Source organism: Meleagris gallopavo, chromosome 1, assembly GCF_905368555.1.
Source record: "Meleagris gallopavo chromosome 1, MGAL_WU_HG_1.1, whole genome shotgun sequence".
NCBI classification, from domain to species: Eukaryota; Metazoa; Chordata; class Aves; order Galliformes; family Phasianidae; genus Meleagris; species Meleagris gallopavo.
This window is the reverse complement of record NC_139404.1, coordinates 163,808,821-163,825,276: the sequence shown is the minus strand read 5'-3', so window position 1 is coordinate 163,825,276 and position 16,456 is coordinate 163,808,821. Positions and strand designations below refer to the sequence as shown.

At 41.6% G+C, this 16,456-nt stretch overlaps 1 protein-coding gene across 2 annotated transcripts in view; it reads left to right on the top strand.

The window, feature by feature from the left end:
• Positions 1-12,432, top strand: part of VWA8 (von Willebrand factor A domain containing 8) — a 180,173-nt gene extending 167,741 nt beyond the window's left edge. The window contains exons 42-45 of one of the 2 annotated variants that reach the window (XM_085215801.1): positions 159-317; positions 8,670-8,768; positions 9,811-10,049; positions 11,963-12,432. In XM_085215801.1, the coding sequence (XP_085071927.1) occupies positions 159-317; positions 8,670-8,768; positions 9,811-10,049; positions 11,963-12,071 (606 nt within the window). In that variant the 3' untranslated portion in view covers positions 12,072-12,432. Of the gene's footprint in view, positions 1-158; positions 318-8,669; positions 8,769-9,810; positions 10,050-11,962 lie in introns of those variants that run through there. The other variant, XR_014880982.1, reaches the window with a different exon arrangement.
• The last annotated feature ends 4,024 nt before the right edge of the window (positions 12,433-16,456 follow it).

Here is a 16,456-nt window from a genome sequence, read left to right as displayed (position 1 = left end):
ATGAGAAGGATAGCAAATGAGACCAGAAAAAGTATTTTCCTGACAAGCATGTGTGGAATTTTTAAAGCTATGTTGTTTCTAGTCATTGAAGGTGAAGGGAAAGGATGAATTGAGGTATCTGTCGTGTAATTTTCTTTTCTGCTGTGTTTGCTTGCCAGCCTGGGAGCCCCCAGCAGAAGCCTAAACGCTTGCGCTTAGTGGTGGATGTTTCTGGAAGCATGTACCGTTTTAATGGGGTCGACGGACGGCTGGAGCGCTCCATGGAGGCAGTCTGCATGGTCTTGGAAGCTTTTGAGAATTACGAGCACAAATTCAAGGTAATTACAGCTTTGCTTGGAGGTCTGTGGTTATTGCACAGACTATATGGAAGAACAGTGGAAAAAGTGTTTCAGCGGTCAGTCTAGCCAAAGGACATTATTCATTCTTGCAAGGAAATAAAGGCACTAATCTGTTTCTGGCAAACTGAAAAATAATGCTAGTGAATGGATGAGAAACATTACATGCTTCAGCAGGGGAGAATTCAATTTAAGACTCCAATTTTTGCTGAAATATGCTGCCTTCTTCTGCATTTATCAATTAATTTGTTTCTTGGAACAGAAGCGCTTAAGACTGTAGAACAGAGGTAAATATAAGCTTAGAGACATGCAAAAATGCCCAGCCTTTCCATCTCATCCCAGAGTATGGACAGTAGTGCTTGGTGATGGAGAAAAACCAAACTTATTTGTCCATCAATTGTGAAAGCAAGCAAACCATTTATTGTGCTGAAAGACACAGGGTCCAGAATGTTATTTAATGGCAGCCTGCAAAGGAAATGTCAATAAGTTTTGTGCTCTTTTTTGTCTGTGTAAACCTAAACAATGCCTCGGGCATTTTTCTTTAACTTCAAAAATGGCAGAAATAGCCAATCAAATTTATTCTCAACAAACTCAGTGTTTCATGGAAAAATACAGATGTCTTTACTGAAGAGCATCTCAATCGTGAGACTTAAAATGCATCAAAACAAAATGTAAAATCTTCTAAGTGAAGATTAGTGTAATGCTTAGTCCAAATTGATTCAGTCAGGTTTGTCTTGTTCCTCTGATAGCATAATCTTACAGCTTTCTTTTCTTCCATAGAGTCTCCTCTGAAGAACACAACATTTAGAGTTGTCCTCCTAGAATGTCTTCTAAAAGTGATCATTCAGTCTTGCAATTGCAAGAGAAGAGGCTGTAAGATGAGACAAGCACTATGTCTTTAGCCCACTTTCCTCAGTAAAAGCTCGTGCTGGCCAACTTCTAACAGATCTGAAACAGTGGTTGAGTTCCCAAAAATATTCAATTCCTGACAATGTCATGAAAATGGGCAGGGAGAGAGTGAGCCTCTGTTTGCATTCCTATTTAGGAAAAAATGCTGTAAGTTTGTACAGTAGCCTAGAGAGGCTATGTAGGAACTCAACTGTAATTAAGAAGGAAATGGGAAAGGAGTCAGCTGCTCGTCTAGGTCCTGCTTACTGACAACAGCAATGTTAGTAACAAATGCTAATAGGGGAAGTGCAATTATAGAAAGTGATTGTAGTTGGTAAATCAGGAGTATCTGAACGATGTGCGTATTAGTATTATTAAATGCAAGATCTCCACAAAAGTAGTGAACGCATGGATAAATATAATATTTTGGAGTGGAGTCAACATGGTTTTTAAAAGAGAAGTATCTGAAGCATCTATATGTATGTGCAGGCAAGGTTTGTTGACTGTCTCCTTAGCCGAAAGCATTTGTCAAAAGGTCCCTCACCATCAGTTCATACAGAAATAGAACTGCTTTAGAGGTAAAAGGGAAAGCTCTCAGAGAAATGAACTACAGCTTAACCTAATGAAAACAGGCAACTCCAAGTGGCCATTTTTCGGAGTGAGGAAGTAAAGGAAGGTCTCTGGTGAAACTGCGTTAGAATTTGTGCCAGTCCCAGTGATATTCTGCATGTTTGTAACTAATTTGAAAAAGAGGCTGTATAGTCAAGTGACAGAAGTTACTATTTGTATGACATTATTTAGGAAAAAAGGGAAATCCAACTGCAAAAAGAGGGAGAAAAAGACCTGGCAGTAAGTAGTGACTGGGAAATAAAATGGCAGATGATGTTTGAGCTATCAAATGTAAAGTACTGTAGATAGAAAAAGGCAATCCTGATTTTAAATACAGAGTGAGGAACTCTAAGCTGTCCACTGGTGCTCTGAGTGATCACTGGATTCTGAGTGATCTATTAGGGCTCTGAAAAGAAACTTTGTAAATATGTTGCATGGTTTTTTGAACACAAAGACCACTAGCCATTAAAAAGTTAATTGTATGCTAAAAATAATTAGCAAAAGAACATAGAACAACACAGAAATCATCGGAATGCCACTGTAAACACCCATAAAGCATTCACTTCAAAAGTAAAAAAAAAACCAAAAAAACAAAACAATGTTATCCATACAATCTCTATGAGTCAAGAGAGCTGTAAGTCTAATTTGTTACTTGAAATTGAGCAAGGAGGGATGTAGCAAGGAGAAAACGTTGTTTGCAACTTCTTCATCTATTCAACTTCAGTCAGCTCTAAGTAACCTCTCTTTCATTTAAAAGCTCTTTGCACTAGAGAGAAGACTTTGGTGGGCCAGTAACAGCAGCTTGATTGGGGGCTGGCCAGGTTTACTATGAGCTCTGTCAACCTCAGAGCTGCTTTTGCTCGAGGGAAGAAAAGTATTTTTCTTCCTCCATATCTCTCTTTGCTGACCCATGGGGATTTCATTCACCGAAGCATATCTACACAAATATTACAAGGCTTCCTGAAGATGATGAGAATACTAAACAGGATGTGGCCTTAAATTTCACTGGCCATTGAAATTGCCCCCAGAAATGAGTACAAATCAAGCTGTTTATTAACTTGTCAGATCTGTCTTTACGTGATCCAATGATTAGGCAGATTTTAACCAAAATTGCATGATTCACTCGTATCAGAAATCTCCCAGGCATGTGTTGATGGACTTCCTGTGTTATTTTTTTGATGAAAATAAATAGCATTTCTAAATTCTCCAGCTCTAAAATATAGCTTTTCTCATGTATTGTCTGCTATGGCAGTTACTACACCTGGAATAACCAGAATACACACCGGAATAACCAGAACACCAGAATGCCAGTTCTTCTGTTTCTAATGAATGTAATTAGGTCTTCAAAGAGTAAGGTGCAGTGATCTTTTTTAAATACCATCAACTCCAGTCTTTAACAACTTCTCTGGACAACCTATTCCAGTGCCTCCCACTCTCATAATGAAAAATTTATTCATAAAATTTAATCTAAATCTACTACAAGCTCAGGCTGTGGTTCTTCTTAGCATTGCTTCAACTCAGATGCAGCACCTTGCACTTCATGTGAGCCCACCTCTTTAAGCCATTTAAGATTCCTCTGGATGACATCGCTTCCCTCTAGCATGTCAACCACACCACTCAAATTGGTGCCAACCAAAAACGTGCTGAGGGTGCACTCAATCCCACTGTCACCAACAAAGAGTTTGAGGGATTTCTTGCATAACAAGTTTTGAATCTGGGGAGCCATCAGGTTTGTTAAGTGCAACATTCAAAGGAGATTTTCGCAGTGATATTCCCTACTCCAATTATCTGAGCACAGTGCAAACTCTAGAAACCAGTTCTTTGCCTTCGTTCAAGATCACTTTTCTACTGGTACCTGGTTTAGTTCTCCACTAAATAAGGTTGTGAATGTATGAGGTGGGTTGATTTATCCTGCCAGCTGAACTTTCCCCATGCATAGTATCCCTTGGTAACACTGATGATGATTGTCTGTCTGATTGGTCACTGAAAGAAGGTAGAGAAAGAAAACCTCATCCTTTCCAGAGAAGGTAAATATGGGGTATCTGACTGTACCCAAGGAGGTGATGATGTTATAGAATCATAGAATTGTTTAAGCTGGAAGAAACCCTCACAGGTCAGCTACGTCCAACTCCCCTGCAATGAACAGGGACATCTGCAGCTAAAGCCAGAAGAGTACCAGCAGGTACTTGTCAGCTTTATATGCTCGCACAGAACAAACTGCCTCTTTCCATTTCCCATAAGTGCAGGCAGTGAATCATTCCTTGTCAAGGGGGACATGGGAGGCTCATCCTACAGTCAGGAAATCCATTTAAATTAAGAGCCATGTTTCAAAGCCCCCCTTCGTTGTCATCTCATCCACGCTTCCCCTGAAGTACTTTAATAAAGAAAAGAGTGGGAGTGATTGAGGTAATAGAAGCCATGTTCCCAATCTCTTGCTAGTGGTGGAGGTTAAATATGTTCCTACAAATGCACCTGACCCCTTCAGATGTGTGGGTACATATCCTACTTGTCTGTAAGTTATAATAAGCAAGTTGCTTTGTAGGACTAAAGTTCTGACGTCTTTTGTATGCCTCATTGTACATGTCAGTTATTTGAAAATGTACAGAAGGGCAGCTCATTCTTTGTTAAAGCAGGGAGAGTGCTATGTCTGTCATGTAAACCATATGGTTCTATATCATCCCTAATTACTGTCATTTACGCGCACGATGGCAGATTTAGGAGGCATGTGCAGTAAATTACACAATGGCAATTTTATCAAGCCTTTAGAAAATGGTAAGTGGTCCAATGAATGGCATGTTACATAACTGGTAGGAAAAGCTTGAAATCGCATTTGTAGCAGTATGAAAGGGAAAATGCAGATTTTGTAACCCCAAGTTCAGCATTCTCCATTTGGAGAATTTACCTATAATTTCTTGTTACTGTTATTACCTAATATCTTATTACTCTTAATTACCTCATTACTCTTAATTCAGGAAAAGAAAAAATGGTTCACATGCTTGGCAGAATAGTTTCCTTTAAATAATAAACAGAGGACTTGAAATAAAATTTTAAAAATGTTCAGTGTTGTCCAAAGAAGAGATCAATTTGTAAAGATGTGGCCCTTCAGGAGAGGCCTGTCTAATTCCCACTGCCTTTTACATCCAGCATGCATCTTCTTTCACCTTTTTTAAAATGCCTTCACAAATCAAACCTTTCAGTGCGGCAGCTGCAGAAGACGTAGTCTTCCATGCTATCCAGCAGCAGCCATCCATTCAGTGCAAAATGTACCCACGGAAGAGGGGTTGTTTTAACCAGTGAGAAAGAATGGTCAAATTAAGGTACTTGCAGAAACAATGGGTTTACATGATGGGTACTCAGAGCTGAACGGAGCAGCTCTTGGCTCAGTGTACCTGAGGCTATCAGAAAACAAGCCACTGTACACAACAATATATTAATTCAGTTAAGCCTGCCCTGTAGCAACAAATATTTTGCTGCTAGATTTGTCCTGAGAGCCTGTGCTTGCACAAACAAAACAAAACAAAAACAACAAACAAAAAAATTCAGTTCTATTAAGCTCATATCACGGCTCTTCTCTCACTTTTAAATTTATCCCTGTAAATTCTCCAAGGGGATTTTTGAGAAAACCGCAGTGGATCTCTGTTTCTCAGAGGTTCTTTCTCTATGCTTCTCTATAGCTGTGTTCTGGCCCTATTGCAAGTGCAAGGAAAGTGCCTCTGGTTTTAAGAAAGCATGCATGTGCCCTTAGTAGTTGAGGTTCCCAGCTGGCCAGGGCTCTGTAGCTGTCCTTTCACAGCAGGACAGCGCTGAACACTAAGGGTTTGTTTTATTAGAACACAAGTTAGAAGGAGAAAGAAAGCCTGGATGAATACTCATCAGACTTCACAGCTCCCCAGAGCTCTTATTGAGCTTTTGGCCACTTCTGGTCCCTGAGTTGACTTGCAGGGAGATGAGAGGAGTGCGAAGGGCACCATGAGTTAGGGCTGATGACTACAGCACAGCATGGGCAAGGTAGGGTTTGACTTTGCTTTTGGGGAGGCTCCACTTGACCCAGCCTGCAGCAGCCAGGAGGAAGCGAGAAAGCACTTCTTCCCTGCTGCCTGACCGCACTTCTGTAGCAAATCACAAACAGCTTAGTGAACTGTTGGCAAGGAAACAAGAAAACAGATAACATCTGTTAAATATATGTACTCGCATGCATGGGCACACACAAAAAACAATGAATGGGTGGCCGAGGTCAGAGCAGGCAGGACCTGATGTTCCCAGGTGAACAGCTGTACACACCTGAAATAGTTTGCACTATAGTATCCAGGTTCTGCATTCCCTCCTTGTGCAGGAATGCAGAGGGGGTAAATCCATGGGATTTGAACCAGGAGTTGGAATCGTAGAATCATAGAATGGCCTGAGTTGAGAAGGGCCTCAAAGATCATCTGGTTTCAACCTCTCTGCTAAATGCAGGGTCGCCAACCACTAAACCAGGCTGCCCAGAGCCACATCCAGAGTTAGGGCCATCCCTTTCACACAGACTGTGAGACCGAGTTCAAACGCAGCCTTCTCAAGATGAAATCCACCCATCATGGTGTGCCAACAACCAAAATGGTGTTCCCAAATAGCAAAGCACTGCCTGTTCCCATTAGCTCTGCCTGACTACAAGGACCTTGGGGATGAGACCCATGAAATGCTGAACAGGATCCCACTGTAGAGCAGTCAAACTTCTTTTTGCAAGGGAGAAAGACAGCTCTTGGATTTCCATAATCACATTGTTGATTTTAAAGGTGATAAAGAACTGTTCAGCAAAGGATGTGCGGGGTTTCATAATTTAAGAGCCTACCCTGAAGATCTGTGGACGTTACATAAGAACCCCATTAGCGCTGTATATTTTCTGCTCCATTGAGCCAGTGCTTTATTTAGTTCCTCTGATTTCAATACTGTTGTAAAACAATACACGTGCGTGCTCCGTGTGCTCATCCATGCTCTTGGTTTAGTCTTGTATTCTTTACAAAGAGTGCTGAATGTAATCTTAACATTCTTCTCAAAATTGGTGCTTTTTCGTTTACTATTATCTTTTCTCTGGGAAAGACCCCAGTGTGGGGACAACAGAAACACCATGTAAATATTCATCAGGAAAGAGAGTCTGAAGAGTTAATGGTGAGGAAAGGATGTACGAGCAGATGGACATTTTGAAGAGAAAGTGTGTGGCAGACAGGAAGGTTTACATGAGGCTGGGTGGCAAATACGAGACATGGACAAGCTGAGAACAGGAGCTGGAGCCTATGGAACAGAATGATGTGGGAATACATGGAAACTAGATTATATAAAGGTTTTTGTGGTGACACACTGGAACAGGTTGCCCAAGGAGGTTGTGGATGCCCCATCCCTGGAGACATTCAAGGCTAGGCTGGATGTGGCTCTGGGCAGCCTGGTCTGGTGGTGGGTAACCCTGCACATAGCAGGGGGGTTGAAACTAGATGATCTTTGAGGTCTTTTTCAACCCAGGCCATTCTGTGATTCGGTGATTTTCAGAGGAAGAAAGTCTGGGTTATGTAAAGCTGTAATGAAACAGTTTGACCCTGGGTGAAGTACACCTATAGTGTGTGGCACGTGTGTTGCTTTGCGGAGGGAGATGTCAGGTTTAGAAATATTACAGCTGCTATAGCTTTCTTTTAATCTTGATATATTTTTAAGTAAATTCGCCATATGGAAACAAATTGAAAGAGCTTTTGAATGCTGTTTCTCTAATTTCCACAACCAATTAAAATTGTCTTCGATGGGAAAGAAAAGACAGAATGACTTTGAGGACAAGACCTTTCACCATATGATTATGTGGAAATTAGGGATGGTGAACCTACCAGGGACCTCCAAGGACTGCCTGAATAGAAGGTAACAAAAAGGCAAAATATTGCATAAGAGCTCCCTGAAAGACAGCTCAGCACCAGCTGTTCAGGGGGAAGAAAAGGCATGTCCATGCTCCAGGGGCAGGTCACACTAGCTGTGGGACACTGAGGTTTTCACCAGGCTCAGGATCCATGCACTGTGCTCCATCACTTGGTGCAGACAGCTCTTAAATCCACTTTTGTCCTGCTGCTGAATTCTCCCTTGGGGTGATTGCCACATTCACAACACAAAGGGCAGGGCAGGACCTTGCCATAACTCAGCTTGTCTTGGTTTTCATGTAACTCTCGCGTAAAACAAAAGCCTTCCAACTATAACATTGTTTGTTCAATGAGATATTTGAATTAGCACAGCTCTACATGCAGCCTCTTTCTGGAGGGAATGCTGTACACACTCTGTCCTTCAAAAATGTACAGAGACTCTTAGAATTCACTGCTCTACATACAGTTAGCAGTGGTTCTGATCAGTAACACACAAGTATAAGGAATGCTGATTTACAAAAAAAGAAGGCTGGTAGTGCTTTTTTTTTCAGAGCAGAATGAGGTCACGAAAACAATTAATCTGACATTTGAGCTGCTCTCAAACAATGCACTGTTTGTCGGGCCCAAGAGAAAGAAAATGGTTACTTAAAAAGAAAAGAGTGGACAATGTGAGAAATCAAGGTCTTGATCTTATGCATCACCGCTCTGCAGTTGGTGGAGTGAAGTAAAGAACAGGCCATAGAAATAAGTAGATGTTCCATTATTTTGTGGTTCTCTCCCATGTTTTCATGTCACTGAGAAAGTGAGAAACTGCAAGTAGTTCCCTTAAGCAGCTCATAAACGTGAGCAGTAAAGAGCATTCGAGTTTTCTTGTTGAAAGGAAATCACCTCTGATCTATCTTGTATCATTGCGACCCACAGACCACATGTGACTAACAGATGACTGATGTAGTTTTCTTTCTTGCAGTATGATATTGTTGGACATTCAGGAGATGGCTACAACATCGCCTTGGTTGAGAGTGGGAAAGTTCCCAAGAACAATAAGCAAAGATTAGAGATTCTTAAGGTAAATCCTACTAACAAGCTATGCTGGGTAACTGGGGATTTTATGACTACAAAGCATAAGAGTGAGATAAAAGACAGATAAGAAAGCAGCAAGCTGAAGCAGAGCCTTTCAGAGATTGTGCCAAAATAATGAAGGTTAGATATGCCTTATTCTCATCTGCTATGTCATAAATTTATCATTTTGACTGCTTATCAAGGGGTATAGGAAGTTCCAAACATTATACAGTGATATACATAGTCCTACCTAAAGAATATGAGGATGCTACTAGCATGGATAATTTGAACCATGGGGGGGATCCCAGGTCATTAGTTTAGCCGTGTACCTTCAGGAATTAATATGTCACAGTAGCAGTGGGAAAGTGTATCGATGGTAGACTGAAATCATGGTAAATCACAATTGCAAAATAAGTGTATTTATCAACATTTTACTGCAATAGTATGCAAAAAAAAAAAAAAAATCAAGTGTATTGCAGGATTTACCTATTTTGGCAGCTTGATGCATTTTAACTGTGAGCTTCCTTCAAAAAATATTTTTAAAATTTTGGGGTTAGAAGGGCCCTCTGTGTAGGAAGCAGCTTCATCAACACAGGCGGTGTATTTATGTCATAAAACCTCAAACAAAATGTTTCAGCATTTGTGAAACGCTGCCACTGTCAGGAGTCAGATATTTGATGCTAAGCATGAAACTGTTAGAACTTGGAAGTCCAGTGCAAATTATAAACAGGTGGGAGCAGAATTAAGAAACTAAGCCCTCTTTTCTTTCTTAAATATATAGCAATAAAGCTACTCAAACTGCAGCTTATCACAGTATTTTGCACTCCTTAGAGTGCTCTCTAGTTCTGTCTGTGTGTGATTCACTGTGTAATACAGCATATTACGTATAAAAAGCTGCATCTTGTGTGGTATCTGATGCAATGCCCATAATTCTGAACATGCATCCCCTAATACATCATAAGTGAATATTTGCTTCCTTCCGTGCCAAAACAAATGTTTATTCATAAAGACCTCTTACATATTTGCATTTGGCTATGTTGTGCACACAGGTCATGCATGCTCATGCTCAGTTCTGCATGAGTGGAGATCATACCTTGGAAGGCACTGAGCACGCCATTCGGGAAATTGCCAAGGAGGATGCTGATGAGTATTTTGTTATCGTCTTGAGTGATGCAAATCTGGAGCGATACGGCATTGAACCATCAAAATTTGCCCAGGTCTTGACTACCAACACACAAGTCAATGCTTTTGCCATATTTATAGGGTCTTTAGGAGACCAGGCAGATAGGTAAGTTTTTTTTACTATATTCCTAATATAACTGTTTCCATTCATTATAAAGCTAAACTGTGCTAGGAGAAAACACCATGTAGGAGGCACTTCTGTGCTGTACAGGTCGTGGAGCACTGGCACAGGCTGCCCAGAGGCTGTGAAGTCTCCTCCTTGGGGATCTCCCAGAGCCACCTGGACGTGGCCCTGGGCACCCTGCTCTGGATGTCCCTGCTGGGGCAGGGGCTGGAGCAGAGGGACCCAGAGGGCCCTGCCAGCTTCAGCTGTGCTGAGATGCTTTTAATACAGTGAAGGTAGGTATAGTTGTCCGCGCTGGTGCTCTCCACTGTAGTTTTTGATGAAAGAAGCAGAGCTTGTATCAAGGAGATTGGTTTGTGGGTTCTCGAAACCCTCTTTTGTGGCCTGCTGGTTCAGAGCATTCTGAGCAACTGAAGGGACACCTGAGTCTTTCCTCCTGGAGGACTTGGCAGAGACGTGATTCCTCTGTAAGTGCCCAGTATAAGGTGTGAATGGATGTTGGCCTCGGAGGAGTCGTATAAGCAAGAAAAGCTGGAGTTCAGAGGTCTTTAAAACTTCCAAAAATTTGACACAGATACTCCCCTTGTGTTAGAGGCCTGAATTCTTTGGAGGGTCTGAGCCAATATGCTTGCACTTAGTGCTACTACATAATTCTACTTGAAACTCATGGGGTACAGAGGAAAATAAGGAAATTCTGTTCAAGCTGATGTTCCACATCTACTGAGGAGCAGTACACACAACAGGAGGCTGCAGCCACAAATAATAACACTGCTCTTTCTGCTTCTGTTCACGTTTTTGACAGGGGGAGAGTGAGGCAAGCCTCAGAGGGAACTGGCCCTCAGTATGTAGTTTCAATCAGCAAAGGTTTGAAAGAGTTTGAAAGTTACAGCTGCACTGCCAGCACTAACTCAGTCTGCAGGTCTGTGCATCAGAGCTGCATTGTGCATTATAAAATACCACCATTCTGGCAGATTACAGTTACAGAATGCCCTTATACATCTGCTAGTAATAAATGAAAAAAAAGCATTGACCATATCCTGCTGTGTAAGGAGAGATCTTGTAATTGCCGAGTTCACTGGGAATGGAAAATGCACACAATGCTGTCACTAAGATGCATCTGTGTATGTGTAAGGGCAGAATTAGACAAAGCCTTCCTGTAACTGCTGTGGGGGAAAGACAAGCAAATTCTTTGTAGCAGCTTCTTAAAAACTCACTTTAAAAGTTTGGCTTAACTTATCACTGGAGTAATGGTGCGGAGCATAAACTAAAACCTGTTTAAAAAGCAGTGAGAAAATCACTTCCAAGCCTGCTGGCTGGACATGAGGGAGATGGATTTAGAGAAGTACATCTTGTTTAGCTTTTTGTTAAGGGAGGTTAAGCTGTGAATAAGAATGTGTCAGGCTAATATTTGCAGAGAAATATCTGTCCATCTAATCTGCTGTGGTCTAGAAGAGGAAATACAAAGAGCGCATTTAGAATCACTCGATGTGTTGAATTGAAAAAGCTGTGAGTTAACCAGAGTATTTAGAGTAAGTAAATATCTGCCTTTCTGGAGAATGTGTCCTGCTGCCATCAGAACACTGAGTGGGTTAATACCTTGTCGAGACACTTGGTACCTTAATGAAAATAAACATTATGCATGTCAGAAAGAGGACGTGAATAAAAACTAGAAATAGCCTTGTCTTGCTGAAAGGACATCAGTGACCCAACTGCATTCAGTCCTTCCTCCCACTGCTGCTTTCCCAAGCCTTTAATTGCACAGTGAGAGCAGCACAAATGACATCTGTTGGCAAGGTATTCAGAAGGAAAACGTTCCTTCTGAAGGAGCTCCGGCTTGTAGTAGGGGATGTAATTGGAAATGGTAATTCTGTCTTGTCCCTCATTCTGCACTGCAGGCTGCAGAGGACTCTGCCGGCAGGACGCTCCTTTATTGCCATGGATACTAAAGACATCCCTCAGATTTTACAGCAGATCTTCACATCAACCATGCTGTCAAGTGCCTAGCCAGCGCCAATGCCATGGTGCAGAAATTCAAAGAAGAAATCCAATCCTGCTGAAGATACAAACTCTACAGCTGAGGACTATCAGCTATTAATAAAATACATCCTGTTCTGCAATCAGCAAACCAGCCCCAATCTTCACTAGAGCTCCACCAACTTTGTGTGTTCCAGGAACTGCAGTGAGGCTGAGGCAAACCTCAGGCTGGCAACAGAGTGGATGTTCTTCCAGAGGGACAAAAGATAAAGTACAGTTTGTGATCATTACTCTGGCTGATGGATTGCCAGCACTTAAGCATCATCTGGCACGGTTTTACTAACATGGTTCTCTGGGATTAGATAATATTATACAATGCAGAGCCAGACAATCTGTTTCAGTGTTTTGTGTGTATATGTTTGAATGGGTAGTTAACTCCATCTCCAATTTAATCAGGGCTGCTCTCATCAGGAAGGAAACCCTTCCTTCCTCTGCTGTTGCTCTCTTGTCCTGATGGGCACTGGGGCTTCACCACTGGAGGCTGGGAACAATGGGGCAGTTTGCAAACACTGACTGTCACATGTAAACATTCATTATCTGATCAGGCATGGTGCTCAGAGATGTCAGATCTAGAGAAAGTGGCTGCTGAGGAGGAAAATAACTCTTTCAGTTCTGCCTGTGAAAAGAAAGGGGAAGGGCTCAAAACGGTCTTGAGAGCCCACCTGCCAGCATGTCCAAGGAGGGGGGTGACTGCAGCATCTCCTTTGCATGATGGATGATGAAATCCTGTTTTCCTTTTGCCCAGAGTCCTTGAGATGGCCTCAGTGCCTTGTGATTGGGAGACAAAAAATTGTTAGCACTTCGCTAGAGCTCCTTCATGATCTGCATTGCTTGGATCTTTTGGAGATGGAAGTGAAGGACAGATCTAGGCATGAGAAAATAAGTTATTTTTTTATAAAGGAAAAAAAAGCTCCTTTCACTTTAGCAAGATATCTGTGTTGGCATATAGTTCTTGAATATCCAGGATATTCGTAAAGATACTTTATAATTCAGTTGGCTGGTGTTTGGCTTGTCCTATGAGGTGATAATCTCTTTATATACTAAAGAACAGATATCTTGCAGTGCATCAAGAACACAGGAATATCTGAAGAATTGAATTTATCATTTAACTAAGCTGGGGTTCCTCAGCACCTACAGCTTCTCTGGGCAGATTTACCCTGTGTGCCCCAAAATGTCCTGAAAGGAGGATGTGTGAGGATGATAGAAGGCCTTTTTCAGAGGTTTCTGAGATTGTTATGGTAAGCATATACGTGAGAACAAAGAGGTTAAAGACGTAATTCCTGTTTGCAGGGAGTTAGGAGGGGAGTACTGGGTTGATCCTGGCTGGGGCGAGTGCATACACGTAGACATGCTCACGTGAACACAGACATGGCTGCTTAGGGGAAGCACACATCAGAACATAAATATCCCGGTCCCGTAAACATGGCTTGAGATACTACATGCAGTAAAGAGCTGGCATATTAGGAATCCTGTTAGTAAACATGTTTATAGTGGAAATTCCTTTAGTGCCTTTAGACAGGAAGCATTGCAGGACAGTAATTAGCACATGGGCTGTACACCTCCTAGGTTACTGTTAGCATTATCATAAAAACTAATGTTGTTTCAGAGAGGCTCTACAGTAAATTCCATTTGTTTGGGTAACCCTGTAAATCACTTTTAGTGTCACAGTATTTAGGCCATCTTTCAAAGCTTTATTCTTTATTGGGACATTCTGTTATGTTTCGGTTCACATTTCACAGGATATGGCCATAGGCAGGCCCTGTAGAGAGCTGGGGGCAATGGGAAAACTACTCTTGGTACTTTCTGAGGGGAGAAGGGATGAATGAACACTTAACTCTTATTGCAGGCCGTGTTTGACCTGAGAGCAGCTTTCTGAGTGCAGTGGGAGATTTCCCTGAGGTAAGCAACTCTTACCTGCTCTAGTTAGGTTTTGAAGTGTTTAAGAAATGTGGTACTGAGGGACATGGTTAGTGGGCATGGTGATGATGGACAGACAGTTGGACTAGCTGATTTTAATGGTCTTTTCCAATTATAATGATGATTCTATGATTCACACAGGCAGTAACCTCAGCAGCAGTGGGCCTCTTGGACTGGCAGTGTGACTCACAGTTCAGCTTACAGGAACATCCAGCCAACACTGTGCTTTCATGGCCCTGAGACCAGTGGTTTTTAATATGCATTTATTTGTTCATTAGTCACATACTTAGGAGTAATGTTGTGACAGTGAATTCTCATTGCAGTGCAGGCATCAGTGCTTTTTCCTTTGCAGGTATATGGAGATGTTTTTTCCATCTCGCTGCTTATTATGGTTCTTTTGTGCTAATCTAATTCTATAGGACCATCAATTGGAGTGTCACTGTCACTACTACCTTCATTACTCCAATCAAATCATTAATAATTTTAACTACCTCTTATTATGCAAATTTTTGTCTAGTTCTATATATGTATGTCCTGTTTATTCTTACTAAATATTCATTTAGTAGGAGTATACAGTCATTTAGGATTACTGTTTAACCCAGCTGCAAATATATTTTTTTCACACAGAGGGTGGTGACGCACTGGAACAGGTTGCCCAAGGAGGCTGTGGATGCCCCATCCCTGGAGGCATTCAAGGCCAGGCTGGATGTGGCTCTGGGCAGCCTGGTCTGGTGGTTGGCGACCCTGCACATAGCAGGGGGGTTGAAACTAGATGATCACTGTGGTCCTTTTCAACCCAGGCCATTCTATGATTCTATGATTCTATGACATATATATATAGCTACATTACACATATATACATATATCTATATATAGAGAGAGACAACCCAGTCATAAGTGGGCTTATGACTCAGTGGCTCAGTCAGAGCCAGACAGATCCTCCATGTAAGAAGGTAAGCAGCCTGAGGTGCCTCTGTGTGGATATAGGGTGTGAGCAGAGATGTGGGAGGGATGGAAGCCTGGGCTCCAGCAGTTGCTTTTCCCCTTTCGATCTTTTTGCAGACATCAAGTATCAAACATGGCTCTAGCTGTCATGGTAAAATTAAGAGTAAAGGTCATAATTGCTGATCAAATGTACTGATGTGTTATTCAAGCAAACAGGCATACAACAGGAGATTTAGATACTGTATTTAAAAATTAAAACCAACCTGATGCCCAGCTGGGAGTACAGATGGGAGACACAAAAACGCCAGAGCTCTTCTTCTATAAAGTCTTCATTTTTATTAATGTTTATAAAACAATTAATGAAAATGGTTCAGATAACAGGAAAAAAAAAAAACCTTGCAGTTGTGCTGTGTGGACTATTGCACATTATTGTGTTGATTAATAAATAACATGCCCATAGAAGTGAGAATGTTCAAGCTGTTGACTGAAAAATAAATATAAAATTTCTAACTATGGACTGAACCCAAAATGCTGGCTTGAAAATGTGATTGTTGTAAAGAAGCTCTATAGAAAAGTCTGAAAGTGCATTCAAAACCATTTTAGTGTGAATAGGTTTATCTGCTGTAGGTGGGAAGGAAGTTCTTGTTTAGTCCCTAACTACTTTTGCTTCTGTAATTGGAATGTTGACCTCTTTTTTTGCATTTTACCATTTACTGTTCTTTCTGTCAGCACCAAGGAGAGCAAACAGAACTTGAAGGGAGCTCATGGCACTCAAGGGGACCAAAGCAAGCTGGAAGGGAGCTCTTCTAGGGTCTCTTTCAACCTGCATGCTTGGGCACACATATTCTTGGCCATTTGCTTTTGGTGGTCTTGTCTTGGTCTTTGTGTAAATCCCCGTTTCTTTTCTTCCAACCTTCTCTCATCTATGTTGTCTCTCATTTGTTTTATCAAAATGAGTTCTGTTCTCTTCCCTTCCCAATTTCTTGGTTTTTGTTGTTGTTGTTGTTTTGTTTTGTTTTGTTTTTGTTTTTCCCTAGAGAACCCCAATATCATACGGGCAGTCCACCTACGAACTCATGCTACTCAGGGCCCCATCCAGCCTGGCCTTAAATGCCTGTGCCAGTGCTCACCATCCTCACAGCAAAGAATTAATCTCCCTTCTAAGCTCCCCCTTGTCCTGTTATTTTCTTTCCCACTTGTAAACTCCCTTCAAATACTGGAAGGCTGCAATGAAGTCTCCCCAGAGCCTTCTCTTCTCCAAGCTAAACAAGCCCAACTCCCTCAGCCTTTCTTCACAGGAGATGTGCTCTAGCATGTATTTCATCTTCTAGGAGCTGGGCTTTGCACCAGGCATTTTAACCTTTGAAAGCAGAAAAGATCTCCCTTTTTAACCATTCATGCACCAATTCAGTAGCAGATACAGTGTCATCAAAATAAATAACAAATTCCCTTAGCCAGAAAAAGTGCTTTTGCTTCTGGGGTTGTTGTGACAA